This window comes from Colletotrichum gloeosporioides (genome assembly GCF_011800055.1).
Source record: "Colletotrichum gloeosporioides strain Lc1 chromosome Unknown consensus_83, whole genome shotgun sequence".
NCBI lineage: Eukaryota > Fungi > Ascomycota > Sordariomycetes > Glomerellales > Glomerellaceae > Colletotrichum > Colletotrichum gloeosporioides.
This window is the reverse complement of record NW_025544728.1, coordinates 229,477-250,400: the sequence shown is the minus strand read 5'-3', so window position 1 is coordinate 250,400 and position 20,924 is coordinate 229,477. Positions and strand designations below refer to the sequence as shown.

The following is a 20,924-nucleotide window of genomic DNA, read 5'->3' as shown; positions in this document are numbered from 1 at the left end:
AGAGGGATGTCGAGTATTTGTACGAAAGCCCAGGGGATTCAGCCAGTCAGTCAATGTGAGTTCCTGACTAGTTGCAGCGAACACATGAGAAGTTGGGAAACGGAGGGTTTTCTATTCACCTAAACGGTACTAGACATTACGTGTCGGATTATGCCAGATCCCTCTGTGCAGGCCACATCCCGTTGGATTTCCCGATGGGGGGCGAGGTCTTCTTACTGTTCTCAGGTGTAAGGCGGCATTCCATCAGGGATGGCCCATTCACTTGAGCCCCAAGGTTGCCAGCGTTTACTTTGACTTCAGATGTTCGGACGTCTGTAGGTCTGTCAGTGTCATTTGGGAGAGTGAAACGCAAATAGCATGTCATGTTCGCCCGCAGTTATTTTAAGCTTCAACCTCACAAGTGATCACGCAAGGTGAAAGTTAACGCAGTGCACGCACATGCGGTAGATGTTGGGGGGGATGGGCCAACTCTTGCTCTAGTATTGGTGTCACCAGCAGCATCGCAAAAACACATTTTTCGACGGTTCAAAAAAGGGAATGATTGTGAAAATTCCCAAGTGGATGCACAATCGCTGTTCCCACTCTGAGCATGACCTTGGCGATGATGCACGGATTCAAATCGCGAAAACGACTCACACACCAGCCACACGAGCGGAGGCCACAGGCGGAGTCTCGAAGTTTCGCACCAGGTTTCACCAACACCGGCATCACAGGCCCGGATTGATTTCAAAATGTGGTAGGACAGGGCCGTTGGTTGTCGCCTCACCCGGCAACACCACGAAGAACCCTTCGACATGTCAAAACTCCCAGAAGGGCTGACTTCCACGAGCCGAACAGCATATCGCTACCTCGGAACAGCGGCCATCGGTAGTTCTCTCCGTGATGCCTGAACATGGAATCGTCTGAGAATGGCGTTTCCTTTCACGAGGCAGTGCAGCCCTGTTTCTGAAATGAAGCAAGCCATCAATCTGAATCCAAGCCTGGGCTCACGACAGGACTTGTGGAAACGGGCGTGTGGCATCGGAGACAAAGTTCAGCAGAACTAATCCTCCGGGGTTCGATCGTCACCTTATCTCACTTAGACGTGGAGATGAATTACCAGATGAAGACCACGAGAACTTATGATGTGGTCGCAGCTTCGTTCCAACTGGTATCTAAAAACGGCTCTAGGACACGGTGAGGGTTTTAGTTCCGCCGCCACGCCCAGGTGTCACTGGACTTTTCCGTGTAAATCAAATACTTCAAATCAGACTCCGTCATATCCCTGTCTATACGCGGGTAGAGCAAATTAGTTGAAGCTGTCTGAGGCTCACGAGAGCATGGCAGCTCCCCGTCGCTCTGCAGGTGTCTCTTCACAAACTGATTTGCCTCAAACCATGTTTCTGTGTAGCCTCTCGAGGCACCTTAGGCCCATCTAAATGATTACAAACCGTTCCATCATCACGTTCCATTAGCTTGAGCCGCCCCATTTGAGGCAGTGCATGTCGTCTAACAACCCAGTCTTGGCGACTCATCCCTTTTATTCAGATGCTGTCAATTGTGACTTGTCATGGCGATCCTCTATCCTCCAGATGGGCTTGCAGCGTGACATTGGCGCCACAAAAATGTTGCGGAGCCTAGCTTGGAGGCTGGAACTGGAAAGAATAACGTGGGAACAGAACGGAACGTCTAACACATTGCAAGTGGCTGTGGCGATCTTCGACGATGCGCGTGTGAGAACCGGCCAGGTTTGTGGATAAGCATTTCATGGCAGACATGGATGCAGACAATCAAGATAATCTTGTCAATCTCCCTGCCCATCACAAACGGCCGACGGTGATCGCCCGCCTGGCCCATGTGCTGGCAATCGCTGCAGGGGTGGCAGGCACTCATCATGCAGCAGCTGCTATTCGGCATCCCTCGCAAGAGGCCTAGTGAGCCCAACTCAAGGTTTCGCAAAGCTCTTAGCTGTAATGATTTTGTGTGAGGGATTTTCTGTAACTTTCCCATTACTCTCAGAGTGACAGTCCAAGGCGGGAGGCCGGAGAATGATGTTGTTGGTTTGAAGAAAATGGCACCATGAAATATGACTAGGTCGTGTTGGATGCACAGCTTCTTTCTCTGAGACATCAAGAGATAGCCAGTCTACCGGGTCCTCATGAATCGTTCGCATTTCTAGATACAAACCGCTCGCAATTTTGTCATCGTTCGTCACCCACAAACCTTGGGCTACGGTGGTGGTGCACAGAGTTGGCATGCAGAGTTGACAAACTGATCTTTCAGATGATCGCGACGGATGAATCAGGCTCAATTACCCACGAACCTGACTCTAGAGTATTCGGGTTCTCAAACTTCCTGTTCCAGGCATGTGGCCCTGGGGGGCGAGACGATCCGTGTGCTGGGCTAAGACGATAGATCGCTAACAGATGGTGTGTTTAGATGCCACTGGGACCTGTTAGTGGGGTATTCACACCAGAGGGCAACTAGATGAAACAGGTTTGTCGATTTTTAAAATAATCGTCCGATGACATCTTGGATTTTCTCCCAGGTTCACTGCTGTGCAATGTCACCCTCTCTTGGCACACATCTGCGACTTGGTGTGACAGCGCGCTCAGCCACTCGCGTGGACCACAGTTCGCTCTTCGCTTGCTACAGCAGAGTGAAGCTATTCCGGGTAGACCTGGCTCCGCGTCTGAAACGGTTCCTCCTCCAGCCAACTCTCCTCTTCCCGCTCTCGTCTGTCATTAGTGCTGCAACTGCACGGTCGAGTCCCAGCTGTTCACCTTTGACTGCAAGTCACCGGCACCCCTGTGCCAGGATCAATCATCTTCGAACACCGACCTCGGCACGGGTTCCCTGTCCCTCTCCGATCTACCTACTGCGGTACTCTCATCGAGCGGATACTCCCCTCAGCCCCCAACCAACCATGTCCCGATTTCTCATCATTATCGACATCACAGACAACTCCCCGCACACCTTGTTTGAGAATGGCGCCGTTCTAGTCCACCGCTGCCGTCTTTCTGAGGGACGGGACCTGAGCGCGTATCCCCGCGGGCCGCCGCAACGCGGACATGAATAAGCTTGTCCACTAGTCCAGGCCTTATCGACCAATGTCCAGTCTCTGGCCCCTACTAGAATCGGACTATCTTGGCGATCGCTTCCGAGCACTTTTCCATCCCCTCTTCAGTCCGGATCGTCTCGACTTTGAGATCTAAATTTGGACCTGCAGGCTTTTTCGAAGCTTGTCACAGCGCCGTTTCTTTCGCCCGGACCCAAGTCGTAGAACTCCAACGACGTTATCCGTTAAGCCACCAAGTGGCTTTGCCCCCGTCCCTGACCTGGCTCTGAGAACACCTTTCCCTTCCGCGGTCTCAAGCCTCAACCCCGGCTCGAGATGACTTTGCCCCCCGTAGCATCGATGCAACTTCCATGTCGCTCATCCATTGCCTTCTCAAACGGGCCCCTGCACGCGATCGCCCAGAGGCCTGGCCTTGTTCACTCCTCTGTGCATCAAGAGTCTGGTGAGACACAAGTTCAGCCGACTGACCAAGTGGAGCATCACGCAACCACACTTGTCGGGGAGCAATGTATATCTAGACTGAGGCCTTTCGTCCCTTCTCATGATGCGGAACTTTCTCTTCAACCTTTTATTCACTTCTCATCTCGTTCTTTTCTTATTTCAGTCTACAGTGTAGGCTTCCTTTCTTTCTTCTTACTGACAGGCTTGATGCCTCAGAAGAACCTTTTCCTTTACAAATATTAGTATCCGTTTGTTTATATTGTAGTTCCTCCACATGCCTAACCCTCTCTCATGGCGGCAAGCCGCCGTGGCAGCACTGCTGTTCAACGCAGCCGTGACTGCTAATTACGATACTCGAAACACTGAAGCCTCAAAGGATACCAAGCGGGATTTGGATACGGCCTCAGTGAAGCATGGGCGCTTCGACGTGAGGAACTTGGTTCAGAAGTTGAACGTTGACAGTGTTCTGTCGGCACTTGGAAGCAACAAGGCACAGGGTATGTCTACCGAACTTGAACACTTTGAGTGGTTTTTTAACTGAGTCAACAAGATGCGTCTCCGAACTTGACTCCGCTGGCCGCCGAGGGTGCTGCTGCTCCTGTACCGCAGCCACCAGCGAATGGAGCACCCCCAGCTCCTCCGGCGAACGCTCCGCCTCCTCCGGACCCGAACGCTGCTGCTCCTCCTCCACCACCGCCGGCTGCGAGCGGTGCTCCTCCTCCTCCTCCAGCTGGTGCACCACCGCCCCCTCCAGACCCGAATGCCGCTCCTCCTCCGCCCCCTCCGGCTAACGGTGCACCACCACCACCTCCTCCGGCCAACGGTGCGCCGCCACCGCCGCCTCCCGGAGCCAGCGGTGCTCCCCCTCCTCCTCCGGCTGGGGCACCGCCTCCGCCTCCCCCGGCTGGCGCACCACCGCCGCCTCCTCCAGATGCGCCTCCGCCGCCCGACCCAAATGCTCCTCCACCACCGCCCCCTGATGGTGGACCTCCGCCGCCTCCACCCGATGGAGGACCACCTCCTCCACCTGACGGAGGGCCACCACCGCCACCACCTGACGGAGGACCGCCACCTCCTCCTCCTGATGGTGGTCCACCACCGCCGCCTCCAGATGGAGCACCGCCGCCGCCTCCCCCCGATGGACTTGGACCTCCTCCTCCCCCGCCTGATGGACTCGGTCCTCCTCCTCCGCCTCCTGAAGCAGCTCCGGCGGCAAATGGTGCTGCTCCTCAACCCCTCGCTGTTCCGGCTGTCGGTGCGCCTCCGCCACCCCCCGGTCTTGCTGCCAACGCCACGGCTCCCCCTCCCCCTCCTCCTGGAAAGGGCAAGGACGACGCGGGCAAGAAGGCGAGAGATGACGCCAAGAAGAAGGCCGACGATGCCAAGAAGGCTGCTGATGCCGCGAGAGGAGCTGCTGGTCCCGGCGCCGCTGCGGCCAATGGAACAGCCGTTGGTCCTGACGGGAAGAAGTTGAAGGGAAAGAAGGGCAAGAAGGGCAAGGCTGATCTCGGCCCCGGTGCTCTAGCAGGCAACGGGACTGCCGCAGCTCCTCCACCTCCTCCTGGAAAGGGCAAGGACGATGCCGGCAAAAAGGCACGAGATGACGCAAAGAAGAAGGCAGATGAAGCGAAGAAGGCGGCCGACGCTGCTAGAGGAGCGGCTGGTCCCGGTGCTGCTGCCGGTAACGGTACGGCCGCAGTCGGCCCTGACGGGAAGAAGAAGAAGGGAAAGAAGGGCAAGAAGGGCAAGGCTGACCTCGCCCCCGGAGCTCTGCTCGGAAACGGTACCGCAGCGGCAGCTCCGCCGCCTCCTCCGGATGCCGAACTCGACCCTGAGGCTAAGAAGAAGGCCAAGGAGGCCAAGGAGAACGGGTTGGACGCAGCTTCCGGTCCCGCTGAAGAGGCGGCATTGGGAGGTCCTCCACCACCGCCTCCCGAAGGCGAGGAAGACCCTGAGGCTAAGAAGAAGGCCAAGGAGGCGAAGGAGGCTGCTGGGGCTGGGGCAGTAGCCGCAGGACTGGAAGCTCGGAAGTTCAACGGTAACGGACGTCTTGGTCGGCGAATCGGTAAAACCGATAACATCGACCGACGCCGGGTTCGTGAGATCAAGCGGCGGAACCTCATGGGCAACTGGGGATGGTGATCACTGCCAGGGATGCTTTTCCTCGCGTGTGCGAGTGTGTGTACCTACGTTACACAGATCTACGGATTGCTCTGGGCGGGTAAAATTGTCGAGATTTCTTTTTCATTATCTTGTTTACTTCAAGGGACCTCTCCAATCAACATGACTGTCTGCGACAGCATCACATATTGAAATCCGCTCGCATACGGATTTGACGGACCGAAAGCGTTGAGTTTCCGGCAACCATGAGTAAACAAGTATATCAATTTCAAAAAAACAAGAAAAAAACGAAAAAGTAAACGTTCCGTCCCATCTGTGACTTGGAAATGCCGAGTAAAAGGCGTCGGATTCTGTGCATTTCCCGAGAAGCACAAGGTGCGGCATTTGATTTGACAGAAAACTGGTTTAGACTTCCCGTCTGATCACGGACGCATGAAACTCTACTATTTCTGGACCACCCCGTTAGGTGCGTCCGACGCACCGTTTCGCTGAACGGATGGCGCATTCTTCCCGTCATATGACTCGATGACTTTCTGGATTAGGCATTGTTCGAAACGGTGGGCCTACACGATCCTGCCGAGGGAGATGATTGTAGGGGCCTAGCACGCTGGACGATCGGACTGAGCATCTGAGCTCGGCTGTTAATTCCCCGCAGAGCGCATGTTCCTGTGGCCATCATCAAAATCAAAGCTTTTCGTCAGATCATCTTATTTCTTGCTCTTAAAATAGTTGTCTGAAGTAGCGATACCGTCTGTGTTGATGGTCGGCATTTACTCACAGCGACGGAGTCGATGCGCAAAGATCAAGGTCGGCAGAAAGGGACGCCGAGAGATTGACAGCTAATTACTGCGTACCTGTTCAAGGCTTCGGCATACTCGAAAAAGAGCTGGCGCACCTGAATCAGACTTTTAAGATGCACCATGGATTATGCCACACCAAAATCTGTCGGAACCACTTGGAAGCCCTTCTACCCTGCTCCTCTCATCGGCTTTGACGTCCACAGGAAGTCCGAATACACTCCTCTACACGGCAGTTAAGGTTCGCGAATCTTTGCCGCTGCAAATCATTCGCTTCGGTATTGCCTTCGGTACCGTCGCATACGGCGAAGCATGGGCTATCCAAGCCGTGCGGTGCGAGGAGTAGCGTCAGTCTTGCCAGGGCTATGAACACTACAAGAACCAACGAAGAAAGGGGTCTAGCCGCCGAGTATGCCCTAAAGTATCGAACGAGCTCAGAATTCTAAGCGGCATTGACGAGCTGTCATTCTTGTTTCCTTCCGGTGTCCAAGCCACGGAACTATGACCATACTCGTTCCGAAACAGGCATCACGATCATATTTGCTTCCGGACTCAAATTAGCCACGAGAGTTCATCTCATTATGAAAGTGGCTACTGGTCGGGGAGGCGTCCCCCGAAATAGCCGGCGAGCTGTGATCGTATACAGCACTACTAGCAGTAACTGTTGTGTTTGACGCTACGGGTGTTTACCCTTTCCGCTTTTGAAGACAACTCTCCACTGCCGTGCGACCAGGCCGCTGAACTACAGCCTTTGAGGGCAAATATCTTCATGGCATTGTTAATTTCGCGTCTGTCTGGGAATGAATGCAAGTACGCGGGATTACGAGAACGATGCCCTGCAATAGCAGCGACCTGTGAGGATGGTACAGTTTGTAATGCTGCTGCGCCTTCTGGGTCTTACAATTCAGGGGATAGAAACGGTCGCGTGTTGCAGGACGGTGACAGCTATTCTTTTCAGGGCGAAAGACTTAGGGCAGAATCCACTCAGTTTACTGGATCGGCGAAGAGCCGACAGTCGTTCGCCGGCCGACATACAGCGAGTGACTCGTACACGCTCGCATATGACAGAGCATCGATAGGTACCCCATGATGGGACAGATCCATCGCTTCCCCAATATCATCACGGCCAGAAGGTTTGCATTCTCATGATGATTGTCAAACCAATGCCTAACGGAAGCTGGTGGCGAGTCTTCGCTGGGTAGATCTCGCAGACTAACGTTTTCGACCCTGTCGTTTAAGACAAAGTTTCGACCCGTCGGGAAAGGTGACCACTAGAGTTCTAGGGCGAAATTCTGCCGCTGGGGCATGGCGACTCGAAATCAGGAAGAGGGCCCCCATATCTAAAATGCTAGCGAGGTACCACTTCCAAAGCCTAACGGCGAGCTCAAAAGGCCACAACAAGCCGATAACTTTCAACCTTTCCGCTCGGCAAGGCACCGTGTGATAGCAGTTATTCGCGGAGTCATAGGCCTCTAGGCAGGTCAACACCAGGTTCTTTGGTCGCGAGATGAGGTAGAAGTGCTTGCTCGATAGGGTAAAGATTCGATGGCCCACGCGACATAAGGTGATGACATTCTCAATCTTGGGTTCACGAGTTTACCGCACGATACAGGAGTGAAAGCACGTGGAGGATAAAATCAGTCGGGTGGCAATGGAGTTCCAATCAATTTTTATGATAATAAGCAACACTATCTCAAGCTCTCAAATCCGAGCATCGACTGTCATCCAAAGCATAAGGTATGCACCTGGCGATGAGAATAAAAGAGCTAGGCAGCCGCGTGAACGTTTCCCTGTCCCTTCTCGACTAGTTCGTCGGTGTGGCGCAAAAATGAGGGGCCACGAAGAGCTTCACAGCCAAAGTTTTGCGTGGCCCCGGCGCCAATTCCGGAATCCGACCCGAAATGCCGCTCCACTCCGCCGGTTGGCCGGGGAGTGACCCCGGATCTGGCCCCACTCCATTCGCCCCCGGAGTTTAGCCGGGGTGGCACGGATCCACACTGAAGCATGCCGAGGCCGATGTTTACCCGACCCCGTTATGACCATCATAAACCCCGTCGCGTCCATATAGAAACATTTGCAGACTCCCAGGCATTGCGCCAGTCGTCGTGAATGCTGCATCTTGCTCTTAGACGACATGGCCACTATCACTCAGCAAGAGCCCGTTGTCACGGAGTCCTTCGAGCTCGCAGACTCCCCGAAGCATACCCCCGCAGTTGACGACGCGCCACCAGAGCCAACCGAGGAAGGCAAGCTTGACAATCAGACCCTTCTGAAGCTCATCGCCGCCGGCTTCGCATTCTTTGTATCTGGTGTCAACGATGGCAGCGTTGGACCTCTACTCCCGTACATGATCCGTGACTACAACATCAGCACAGCTGTTGTCTCCATCATGTTTGTCTAACCCCTTCTCCACATCACTTCTCCTCACCAGCACCTTCTAAACGATGGCAAACAGCTACGGTGCAAACTTCCTCGGATGGTTCCTTGCAGCGCTTACGAATACCCATCTCCGACAAGTATTCGACCTCGGTGGCCTGCTCGCATTCGGCGCCTTCTTCCAGCTTGTGGCACATGCACTCCGCGTATGGAAGCCTCCTTTTCCTTTCTTTGCGGTGACTTTCTGGCTAGTCTGCCTGGGTCAAGCATATCAAGATGCCGGCGCCAACGCATACGTTGCCAGCGTCAAGGCTGCCCATCGATGGCTAGCCTTCATCCATGCACTCTACACGGCCGGCTGCCTCGTTGCGCCTTTTGTAGCGACTCCCATCGCGTCGACTGGAGAAACATCGAAGTGGTACCTCTTCTACAGCTTTCCAGTAGGCATCGGTGCTCTTAACCTGGCCTTAACCTGCTTCGCGTTTAGGGATACGATCAAGCTCAGCCGGAAGAAAGACGTCCCCCAATCTGGCAACTCAGGAACGCCCCTCGGATCGGACTCGGAAGCGACAAAGACACCGACTCAACTCATGAAGATGGCACTCTGCACCAAAGCCCTCTGGGCTGTCAGCTTGTTCTTCTTCTTCCTTCTTGGAGCCACTATCACGGCTAGCGGTTGGATCGTCGAGTATCTCGTTGAGATTCGAGGCGGCAACATCGGCCAGATGGGATATGTGCCCGCTGGCTTCAATGGTGGAGCAATGCTGGGTCGATTGCTGCTAGCTGAGCCGACATACAGGTTTGGAGAACGAAGAATGATTCTGGTTTATGTGGTTCTATGCATGGCCTTTCAACTGGTCTTCTGGCTGTGAGTAAGCTCAAGCTTTTCCGAGGACCGTTGTGCTAATTTGAATCGTAGGGTTCCCAACATCATCGCCGCCTCTGTGGCCATCAGTTTCTTCGGCTTCTTCTCCGGCCCCTTCTTTGCGACAGTACGTGTTCATACCCAAACTCTGTTGGTATTGCTGATATCAACCTTATCTTCCCAGGGAATTTCTGTCGGGTCCAAGCTCTTCCCCCCGGAACTTCAATCCACAGCACTGTCATTTGTGTTTGTCTTTGGGCAGATTGGCGGCTCTCTCTTCCCTGTGATTACGGGTGTTCTCGCATCTAGCGTAGGGGTGAGTGTTCTACAGCCAGTTCTGGTGGCATTGATTGCTGGGACCGGGGTCAGTTGGCTTTTAGTTCCTAAGCCAAAGGATTCCACCAACACCGCGCTGCATCAGGAGTAATAGAGAGAAGGAGATCGACGAAGCTTCCATGTATGCTCTGAAAAAAAGGCGTCGCTGGACAATGTTTTCTGTAACTTTCGTAGCCCAGGGCCATTAGCTATCTCGGAAGTCTCAACTAGCTACCTGGATACAAAATCTTATATAGTCCAATCGGGCGCGCAATACCCTCCCATACCCACTCTTACTTTCCGGACTGAATTACGTTCCGGACTGAAGGCGAAGTGAGGTTCACTTGATACACGTCTTTATCGACACGTGTTGGAAGCTACTATCATTGAAAGAAGCTATTTAACATACATGATGGGTAGCGACAGATATCTCGCACTCGGTACATGATAAAATGACATCAGTCATCGTTGGTTACATACGGTCCATAGTCAATGTTACTTAGTCTGGCTCCAGTCGAGGTCGTAGTAGATATCGATATCCTTGATTTTGAAAATAGCATTGGACTTCGGGGGTCCAACACTCCAGCCCTTGTCACCATTGGACCAGTTGTTGAAGATCCAAGGCCCGGCAGCGCTGGGGACGTCACTCTGCGTCTCCCAGATAAGAGAGCCGTCAATGTAGAACCGGACAAAAACTTCAGTCCAGTCGATGCGATACTCGTGTTCAGTGCTTGTGGGGCTAGATGGTGGGGTGACGCCTTTGTACGTGCTTGAGCCATCGCCGTTGGCATCCTGGTTGGTGAAGTGGATCTTGCGAACACCGTTGTTGCTCAAGGAGGAAGCGTCAGACAACCACTCGATGTCTGTCTCTTGGGTGTCATTGTGATAGAGAAACATTCCTAAGTCGAAGTCAGCATTTTGTCGTGAAAGCAAAGCTCAGCGTGAGATTGTAGATGGTGAGCACAAACCATTGCAGACACCCGCTGGTTCAGAGAGAATTGCAACTGTGCGAACAGAAGCATACAAGATTCTTTCTTCGGTCGTCGCAACCTCTCCACCAGTGTAAGGCATGGATTTCTGTGATCCAGGGACCTTCAGCTGCAGGTAGCCCCCTGCAACATTGACGTTACTCGTGGTGTATTGGTGGGTCCCTTCGCCCACGGTATAAACGCTGGTGTAAAGTCCATCGGGAAGCTTGGTTGCACCCGTAAAGTTGAAGAACAGGTTGTAAGCAAATCTAGCGTCCTCGTTGATAATATAAGAGTTGTCGACGAAGGTGGGCTTGGGGGATCGAACGAGTCCCAGGACAGGGCTAGCTGCTAGAAGGCTGACGACAAGTGCGGCGGAAATCATCATGTGATGTGTGAGAATAAAGGTTCAAGAGTGTAGTTAGAATAGAAATGCGACTTTGACTAGATGCAGAGGATAATGAACGTGATCATGATGCGCAACGGGAACACTGGATTTATACTCTTATGATGATTCTAATTTTCCTCCAGTGTCGAAATCTAGATCCTCAGCATTGGAGTTAATCGAGGCAGTCCAGCCCTTCGTGGAAGATCAGTCTTAATCCCTATTTCATGCCCTCATAGGTCTTGATACGCAAGGAACATTCCTCATCACCATCTCGTGGAAGTCGGTTACGTACATGAGGATGCAAGGGAGAGGCTGTCAACCTCGAGGATTAGTCGATGCGGGATCGCACTCGATCATACTCAGCTTTGCGAGTAGAACTATGGGGAATTTGCTAAGCCTAGACCCTGTCGTGTGGAGTCACTGCTTACTTGATGATCAATTCTAAGCTGCACCTGATGTTGCAGTGTTTTAGGGATTCAATCCAAGGGTCGCTGGTCCGGACTGTGGAGTTGTGGACATTGTCTCGGGAACGTTGCATCACAGTTAAAACATCTCGGGCTAGACCGTCTATTCCTACATTAGTCCCTGGTCAAGGGAGGGACAGTGAGTCTAGAACATATAGGCATGTCCCGTGAAGCTTAAAAATTGCCGTTGCCACTACCAAGAATTCTTCCAAGAAGTGAGACATCGTGACCCTCTCGTCCTCCGACTAAGGTTTACGCAGGGAGTAGAATGACGCATCTCGCTGAAATTCTTCCCGCGGAGAGTGCCTGTTGGCCAAAAGAGGAAAATGTGACGTTGGATTACTCCCTGTAGACGGGATCTCCGTGGGTGGGCTGCGCAGCTTGCTCCCAGCATGCTAGGGAAGAGGGAAGAAGTCTCGTATTGTCGCCTGGGTGTCCAAAGGAGAATCGATCCTTCGTCGATCAGTCAAATGGAGTAATCGACGTTCAAAAGAGGTTAATGGACCATTGCAATTCGTAGCTAAGGTAAAAAGTAAAGAGAAGAGTGAAAGAAGGCATTATGTGAATGCAATGACGAAATCTTTCCAGATGATATGACATGTACCCGAAAGTGGCAAACCATGAGTGATACTGGATCAGAGTGAGCGTCCGATATTGTCGTGACTGTATCAAGACACTAAGGCAGGCGGGAACTCGGGAGCAGCAAGATGGCCGCGTGTGTCTCGTGGCTGAACAATAATGCCATGCTCATGCAATCAGCGTCGGTGAAGTGGTTTCCCAAGACCCTTACAACTTACTTAAGGCCAGGCAGAAGATTCACTTTCCCACTACCCGTAACATCAATTCTGGCCCTAATTCTGCTTACAATTCTGAGCATATTATCTGTTCTTTTGCAAGCGCTAAGCCTTGCTGATGTCAGTGGAGTTGAAGTCAATCGCCCAGTCTGACATTCCTGGGATATTACTACACTGCTCCACAGGTGTTGGGTCGTGGAACATATTTCCAAGACGTCCTTATAATTCAAGTGCAGGTGAACTATTCATAAGTTTGCTGACTTACGATGCCAGGGTCTATGACACTGTTTCGGTTGGATTTGAAGTTGTTGGCGGCGTGGCATGTTGACAAGTGGCCGCCGGTCGCCGCGATGTTGGTAGAGCAGCGTAATCGGGTCCAATGTAACAGCCACTACAATACCTCACGTCTTACATGAGACGAAGGCATCTAAATCGGATTTGCAGATGATTGAAAAATTTTCTCGTCATCCTCCGTCGCAAGTGCAAAGTCTTCGTGTTTTCGGTGAACGAAGCGGCAGTAGACAAGGCAGCTAGGAGATCCCGAATGTGTAAAAAAGGCATCCATCGCAACCATCAACGTCGGAGGTGAAAGTGTAAAATTTGGTCTAAGCCCCTCTTACGGCTGGACTTGGCGTCGTCGCGAAGCTGATGTTGGAGGGTGCCGGCCAGTCGGCTGACCCGTCTCAGCCAGTAAAAGCCACCAGCACACAAGGCTACAGGATTCAAGGTGTGTTAACTCTTTACACCCACTCACTCGTCCTTCGCACCATAGCCATCAAAACTGCGGAACGAAAAATGTGCAAATTATTGGTGTAACGCCGTTCTTCACCGAGCCACCTTGAAAAGGCCTCCCAGCCGGGTCAAATCTCGTGGCCTTGATAAACCCACCTTGCCCCTCCGACTGGCTCCTCAGCTACCAATCGCTTTATACAAACATTGCTATTTGTTCAAAGGACGCACTATTCTTCCGCCATCAAAGCTCTCCTGAATTGACACTGCAACCAAGAAATGGACCACTTCAGGCGTATCAATGGGTATACTCGGGGCAGAGGCACCAATGTGAATTGCAACAATACTCAAGAGCCACGCCTCAACATTTCGCCACAAGCCTCGTCCGACAACGCAACAGTATACTACAGTGCATCTGAAGGAAGTACGGATGATGAGTCCACTTCTGAATCTGACCTAGACGATGGAGACTTTCGTCTCTTAGAGTCAGCAAGCTTCATGGCCCCTGCTGCTGAATCCTCCACTGGATCTCGGGTATGGGACACGACGTGCAACAACACCTCTCTAGAGACTCTTGCCACGACATGCACCGAAGCTTCCGAACCGCTCCAGCAAAAGTTTGTCTTGATTCCAGAAAGGCTCGACGTATTTCAATACCAAGTTCCCTCGTCTCAAGGTGATAGTGCACCAGCACTACCGACTGAGCAACCCCGATTTCCGTGTGCCAATCTAGGCCACAGGAAGAATATACCGCTGCCGTCTTCACTGCAGCCCGGGGAGCCCACCCAAGTGCCCCAAAGACATGGCCCGCCAGCTACGCAACGCCGATCCACCGCAGATAAACGACGACGGCACAGAGCATCCTCTCGAAGGGCTTCGAACATTGCCCACAAGCGCTCGACCATCAGCCTAGCTCACAAGACTGCAGGCCCTGAAGTTATCAAAACGGCCTTGGCCAAGGCTTGTAAAAAGACAAGTCCGAGCTCGACGCTCGTCGAAGCCCTGGTGACTGAGCAAGGGCTGCAATCATCTTCGTTCTACAAGCAACCGATTTTGGACTGTGTCAGGCTTGCCACCAAGAAGCACAACAAGTGTCTCCGAATAATACTTGAAGCACTGGGTTCCGATAAGAAGCGTATACTCGACAAGATCCAGAGATCAGACGGCAACTTGCTTCGGCTTATCCTTACCAGGACAGACCGGGAGCCTCTTACGAGATACAACGTCAAAACAATGGTGATGCTTCTAAACGCAGGTGTTGACCCCAACGACACGGCGAATGGGACTAGACCAGTGCCATTGCATCAGGCAGTTGACCTGGGGGTCTGCAGAGCTGTTAGCCTCCTATTGAGTTGGGGCGCTGATCCTCAAATTAGAAATAGCGCAGGACTGAATGCCCTCGACCTTGCCAATCAGTGTGCTAGGAATGCGGATGGGGCCGAAAGGGAATGTCAGAAGATGGATCGCGAGAAAATCTTGGCGCACCTGATGTCTATCACATCGTAGTTGGGGACTGTCTTCGTGTATGGACCAACGCGGCTTGCGGCGCAGAGTAAGCAGAATGATTCATAAAACGAAGGTTTAGTAGGCGTAGAGTTGACAGTTTAGCTATAATACAGTTTGCTACCAAATCTTCAATGTGAAAAGACCTGCCGTGTAGTCCTGAGGGTCTTATGATAAATCTATTGACCATCTCTTGCCTGCCTCTTACATGACGTTAAGTTTGAAACTGACGCTTCTTGATATGGACTATCAAGGTCGGCTTCTTCCAAATTGTCCACGACTTATGCTCTGAATACGGCGTCGTCCACTTCAGAGACGATTTGTCAAGGGTCATGTCGAACTCCCAAAGCAACCTAGCCATGATGACTCGCATCTCGTTGTACGCCAGGTGTTTGCCCACACAGTTACGAGGACCGTAAGAAAATGGTTGTATTGCGTCTCGCTTGTCTGCGTGAAATGGAGATGCAGGATCTTGAGCAACCTCGGGAAGCCATCTTTCTGGAATGAAAGACTCCGGCTGAGCGAAATTTGACTCGGATAGACCGGCAGATGAATGGTGCACACCGACACAGGTCTATTCATTCATTGATACTCTTGTCAGTCTTGTCCATGAAAGTAAATGCCTTGGAATGAGTGACTTACATGGGGAGGAAGATAGTAGTCTTCCACGTAGATTTTCTCTCCTGTATCCGGTACCATTCGTTCGTTCACTGACGGGACAGGAGGATACAACCGGAATGTCTCATTTAGCACAGCAAGCAAGTAAGGCAGGCGTGCGGTTGCGTTGGTAAAGTTGATCTCCGCAGCGGATTGGAATGCACTCCGAACCTCCGCCACAGCTCTCTTGTAAGCTTCAGGGGTTGAAAGAAGGTAGAAGGTAGCAGCTGTCATGAGCGTTGCTGTAGTATCGCTACCAGCCACAAAAATGGTGTTGGCATTGGTGATGATCTCCTCCATGGAGCTGATCAGTTTCTCGTCCTTCCCACGGAGCAAGCCTTGCATAAAGTCTCTGCGGTCCAACTCCCCATCGATGTCGATTCTGCGCTGAACCGCAGACCGTGTGTAGGTAAACATGTCTCGGAAACCCTTCTCGGCATCTCTCGCGATAATCGGCATCACGATCCACCGCAAGGGGCCGAGGAGGCTGTTGAGTTCAAATAGCTTCTTCGCCCGTTCAATGAACAATAGAACATGCGTTACAACATAGTGGAGCTCGTTGTTGTCAAGGCCGCCAAGTGACTCGCCGAAGGTCAAATCCCCAACGATGTCGAAGGATGCGATATGGAACCATCTGCCCATCTCCGTTGGCATGCGAGACTCTGCTACATCTGACAGCCTCCATACCAACTTGTCTACGTACTCGTAGATGAGTGGTTCTTGCTCAGCTAAGGCCTTCGGTGAAAAAGCGTGCGAAACCCCGCGGCGGATGCGGGCGTGGTTGGCGTCGTCGGCAAACAGAATGTTAGATTGGGGCTCAAGTTGTTCCGAGCTGTTGTACTTGGGAAATTGTCCGTGCTTGTGGCCATAGATGGTTTTCCAGGCTTCACTGGTGGTAAAAGTGATATGATCTGGGCTCCAGCGGACCGCGTTGCCGTATTTGCGGTGGAGTTGCCGAAGGTCTTGGTCAATTGTTCCGAGCAGAATCTTGATTTTTGGAATAATTGGTATGATGACCCAAAGCTTGGGCCCCGGCACCCGATGCAAAGGCGAGAAGTAGGCCTGATATATGCCGCGGCCGAGATGGAAAAGCAGCCACAAACAAGTGGCAGATGTAAGGATTTGTGGGATGGACCCAATGCCCAGCGGAAAATAAGATGTCAATGTCATATTGAAGAAAAAAAGGAATCGTATGACTTATTGATTTAAATCGAGAAAGTTTATTGGTTATAACATGAGATATTTCGGTCACGTCGCTTTATATCCCTACATACTTATCTTGTACGCAACTGAAATACGGACTTTGAAGCGTGCGCGCTTGACCCACCCCAGGGACGTCGTCGACGTCAACAGGTCTCAAATTTCCAAAAGCGGAAATCGAAATTCCGAGACTCACAGCATTGATCAAGTTTTCTTCCCGCTTTCCGGGATATGTTCATGGGCATACGGCTCATTGTAGGGGGAGACGGAGGTGTCCGCCTTAGGGCGCCGGAACGGTCCGTGACATTTTCTCGGAGTTCCTCGGACTTGATGTAACAGCAAGCGGACGGCGGGTCGATCAGCCGTCCGCCCGCAGGTTATCGAATCGGAGTTAGAACATATCATCCCCCGTAATCCCGATTTGAGTAAGCGACCGGAAAATTGCGACTTGGAAGCGATGTCGATCTGTCTTACTGATCCTTACCGCCTTGGCGTTACGTTCATCTGGCTGCAAGACAGGCAGATGAACGGTGCGGGATCGTATACCGCAGTCCTTTCTCTGCTGCACACGACCCAAGACAATACTTTTTGGCTAAACGTCTCCCCCTGCATTGCATGTGGTAGACCTGAACGGCGCCTCAATCCAATATAGTTCAGCAAGACCTACAAAGGGCATTGGGGGAGGCATTTAATCAATCAGAAGAAAGCTGTACAGATTGTGCCGGGATTTAGAAAGACCCTCATCATGCTGACCCCCATAGCTTTTGTAAAGCACCGTCTTTGCCATACACTGGATCAAACTCAGGTAGCGGAATCTGGCTGATTCCCCGTCGGGTTTCCTCATCAACTGGAGTGTTTCCTATCGAGCTTCGCCAGTGTGGGGCTCCCTTCAATTCAGTTAGCTAAATTCGAGCAATTGACATGTAAGGTAGGTTGGATATCATATTACCGAAACAAAAAGCGAGATGTAACGGAAGTTCCCATCACGATCCAGAGATGAGTGACCTGTTCCTGCAGGCTGTACCACGACATCTCCAGCAGACACCCGAAGGCGTAAACCCCTAGTTGACCTGGCGTCAACCCCCTTGCACCCAGCAGCCTCCGGGGCGGCTTCAACGTCTGCTTCGCTAGCGCCCGTGGCAAGCCCCAACAGAAAAGTTGATGTGCCACTCAGAATTGCTGGCGAATTATCGTTATCACTTATGGTTAATAGCACATTTGAGCGTCGTTTAGTGACTTGACTAATGGCAAATGCTACTCACCATAGCACTCGTGCACGTTGGGGTGAAAGTGTCTTTTCGACACAGGACCCCAGACCGGGCCCTGGAGAGTACAATGCGTTAGTCACTAACCCATCATTCCTTACATTAGGAAGACCTTACAAATCGTTCCCATCCGCCATGCTTGGTCAAAAGTTCCGAAGCGGTTTGTTCTGTGACGTTAGGCGTCAAAACATTTCGGTAAACTATGTAGGGCAGTGGATTCTTGGGACAGAATCTCGTCTGTTCCAGCACGTAACACTCTGGACTCTGAATAGCCATATTAGTGAACGTGGGTAGGTTTGGTGATGCTTGATGGGTGTCGGTATGTTGGAACTTGGTATCAAATAAATTTTGCCACAAGACTTTGTGCTGTCGATCAAATAATTCGAAGGCGAAAGATCCAGACTTGAGCGAGGTAAGACAGGATATGTCAAAGAGAATCAGGGGAATGTTTTCGATGAGCGTTCTTATACCCGGTAGGTCGCGTGAACATCCGGGAGTGTCGGCAACCAAGCGATGGCGTTGATCCCAAGTATGGAATTTCCTATTTTGGACAGAACCCTAAGGTCAAAAGCGGTAGGCATAGCATGCTCATGCTAATTCGACTTCTCGACTCTCCATTATGAATGCAATTTGATTGCTGATTGTAAACTTCAAATTTTCCAATAAGCCTTGTGATAAGCGATGGGAAATTTCATGCTGCAAGTGCGAGAGAACGACTATCAAAAGGGCAATTTCACCATGCAGAGTACTTGCAGCTGTGATAGTGTGGCTTTTGACTTAGGTCAGTGACATATTTTCCCAGTCATTGGGTTGTTGAGGAGTTCAACCCGGCACAGGTTGTTTTGCCCTGCACATTGGCACGGTATGGGATGGTGAAAAAACATGAATAGTGGATGTCAACTTTCTTTAGTTATAGTAAGGAGGAAGCTGCCTTAGTATAGGTAGGTTTGTATCATCATTCAAGAAGATACTGAGACAACTTCCGAAATGCAGAAGAGAAAATAGAGTACCTGAATCTCCAAGTCCCAAATGAACTTGTTCCGCAGAGGTGGGCATGATACAGTTCCACCAGATAGTAGAATCCCACAATGTCTTACTCATGAATGCCGAAGGACTTGACCGTAACGGCTCCACCCCGAGCGAGTGTGGCGTAGTTAAAAACTCCATACCGATATCCCAGGAAGTGAAGAATACCATTGTTCACTTGCTTATGAGGTTCGCCCAAGGACTGAAAGTTGACTCCATCGGTGCTGTACGAGAACCGACCTTCTTCGTTGTAGAGCGAGTTGACACCAACTTCGAGTCGAAGCCACACCGATCCGCCGCTGATCTCAGCACTCTCAATCTCCTCCCCTTTGTTGATTGTATGCCACCCATCATCTGGAATCATCATGATATTGTTGACCATCGCAACCTTGGTCTTGTCACCATCTTTGACAACCCCAATCCACGCGGCTGCGTAGCGGAAGAGGACGAGGCCCGCCCTATCGCCGTCGGCCATTTTGGAGTAGTCAAGTTCAATGGTGGCTGTCGAGACGGGTCCCAAAATACGATGTGTAAGAGTGTTCCGAGCGCGGAAGAAGTCATCTGTGACGGTAGCGGTGCGAAGCTCGAGCCCGTTGTTGAGGTCCCATGCCGTGTTGTCTGGGTTGTGGTTCCATTCGTACTGGGGTCCAAAGGTCTCAAAGTTGTCGGTGCCAGTGATGGGCTTGACTGGACGCTCAGGCAGAGGAAGCGGATAGGTGGTCGCCCATTGATTGTCAACGAACTCGACATGGGGCCAGCCCTCCTCGTCCCAGTAGATGGGAGCAAGAACTGGAATACGCCCACCGGGATATGCCTCGAGATGGGCAATGTAGTGCCAAGCATCGTCAGGCGTGCTCACAATGGCGCCTTGATGGGGGTTGCCGGCGCCAGGAACGGGATTTCCGTTGCTTTGGAGAACCCATCTCCACTCATAAGGCCCAAATGGTCCAACTGTTGACTTGAGGACGATCTGGCTTGGGACGGGCTTGACGATCCATAGGTACCAAGCTCCGTTCCGCTTGTAGAATCGAGCTCCTTCGATGTATCCCAGTTCCTCGGTTGATTCGAAGACAACTTCATCCCGGACGACTTGGAGACCATCGTCACTCAGTTGGGCCACAGAAATATTCGTATGGCCATGAGCCACATACATCTTGTCATCATCATCGATCAGCATACCAGCATCGTAGAGACACTGGTTGATGGTAGAACTCTGGGTCCAAGGTCCTTCAACTGTCGGAGCTGTGTAGACATAGGTGTTGCCGTCGCCCACAATACAGCCACCCCAGTAGAAAGTGTCTGTGCTATTTCGATAGTTGAAGAACGATGCAAAGATGCCTTGGTTGTAACGTGAGCCAGATTCCAGATTGAAGGCCTCAGTAGTTTGGAAGTCGAGGTTTGGAACCGAGTGAGAGAGATATTCCCAATTCACCAGATCGTATGACCGAAGGATGACGGCGCCGGGGGAGTACTGAAAGGTCGAGGCCGAGTAGTAATAAGCATCGCCAATCCGAATGAGGTCAATATCTGGGAGATCCTGCCAAATGATGGGGTTGGTGTAATTTGTCTCAGCAAAGACCCAAGAGAAAAAGAGACCGAGAACCAAGTGCAGCCACATTGTGAGACTGTGAAGGAGAATAGTGCTTGTTCCGTTTGATACCGACCTCCATCTTCAGGGTATTGACTCCATGATTTATACGTGAATGGAAGTTTGGATTGTTTTCCATTGTCTATTAGAAATACCCTCGTGAAATCTGCAGTCGGAGGTAGATTTGACAATATCGGGCATGTTTTGGAGACTGCGACGGTGGTAGTGGTCGACAGGAAGAAAAGGTCCGGTGGAGATGCCATCAATAACGCATGGTACGCGGGATCTCACAGGCCCTATCCGGCGGAGAAGTTCTCGGCAAATGCAGGCTTCATCAGGAACTCGTCGATCGGTGTTGGAACGATCAAG

The 20,924-nt window shown here is 51.7% G+C and overlaps 7 protein-coding genes across 7 annotated transcripts; 3 read left to right on the top strand and 4 right to left on the bottom strand.

Annotated features, from left to right (window-relative positions):
• Positions 1-3,773: 3,773 nt before the first annotated feature.
• GCG54_00000982 (uncharacterized protein) lies at positions 3,774-5,641 on the top strand (the record flags this gene model as incomplete). The annotated part of the gene is made up of 2 exons (XM_045401112.1): positions 3,774-3,996; positions 4,050-5,641. The coding sequence occupies 2 exons, from the start codon at positions 3,774-3,776 to the stop codon at positions 5,639-5,641; spliced, it is 1,815 nt and encodes a 604-aa protein (XP_045258896.1).
• Positions 5,642-8,551: 2,910 nt separating this feature from the next.
• GCG54_00000981 (Bypass of stop codon protein 6) lies at positions 8,552-10,085 on the top strand (the record flags this gene model as incomplete). Its single annotated transcript, XM_045401111.1, has 4 exons — positions 8,552-8,808; positions 8,873-9,661; positions 9,713-9,785; positions 9,843-10,085. 4 exons carry the CDS (start codon positions 8,552-8,554, stop codon positions 10,083-10,085), a joined length of 1,362 nt encoding a protein of 453 aa, XP_045258895.1.
• A 383-nt stretch (positions 10,086-10,468) lies between these two features.
• GCG54_00000980 (uncharacterized protein) lies at positions 10,469-11,326 on the bottom strand (the record flags this gene model as incomplete). The annotated part of the gene is made up of 2 exons (XM_045401110.1): positions 10,469-10,872; positions 10,942-11,326. 2 exons carry the CDS (start codon positions 11,324-11,326, stop codon positions 10,469-10,471), a joined length of 789 nt encoding a protein of 262 aa, XP_045258894.1.
• A 2,269-nt stretch (positions 11,327-13,595) lies between these two features.
• On the top strand, positions 13,596-14,822 carry GCG54_00000979 (uncharacterized protein; the record flags this gene model as incomplete). Its single annotated transcript, XM_045401109.1, has 1 exon — positions 13,596-14,822. The coding sequence occupies one exon, from the start codon at positions 13,596-13,598 to the stop codon at positions 14,820-14,822; it is 1,227 nt and encodes a 408-aa protein (XP_045258893.1).
• A 211-nt stretch (positions 14,823-15,033) lies between these two features.
• GCG54_00000978 (Cytochrome P450 monooxygenase dtxS2) lies at positions 15,034-16,646 on the bottom strand (the record flags this gene model as incomplete). The annotated part of the gene is made up of 2 exons (XM_045401108.1): positions 15,034-15,393; positions 15,462-16,646. The coding sequence occupies 2 exons, from the start codon at positions 16,644-16,646 to the stop codon at positions 15,034-15,036; spliced, it is 1,545 nt and encodes a 514-aa protein (XP_045258892.1).
• Positions 16,647-17,419: 773 nt separating this feature from the next.
• GCG54_00000977 (uncharacterized protein) lies at positions 17,420-18,217 on the bottom strand (the record flags this gene model as incomplete). The annotated part of the gene is made up of 4 exons (XM_045401107.1): positions 17,420-17,563; positions 17,626-17,855; positions 17,939-17,999; positions 18,059-18,217. 4 exons carry the CDS (start codon positions 18,215-18,217, stop codon positions 17,420-17,422), a joined length of 594 nt encoding a protein of 197 aa, XP_045258891.1.
• Positions 18,218-19,034: 817 nt separating this feature from the next.
• On the bottom strand, positions 19,035-20,585 carry GCG54_00000976 (Xylan 1 3-beta-xylosidase; the record flags this gene model as incomplete). The annotated part of the gene is made up of 1 exon (XM_045401106.1): positions 19,035-20,585. One exon carries the CDS (start codon positions 20,583-20,585, stop codon positions 19,035-19,037), a length of 1,551 nt encoding a protein of 516 aa, XP_045258890.1.
• Positions 20,586-20,924: the final 339 nt, after the last annotated feature.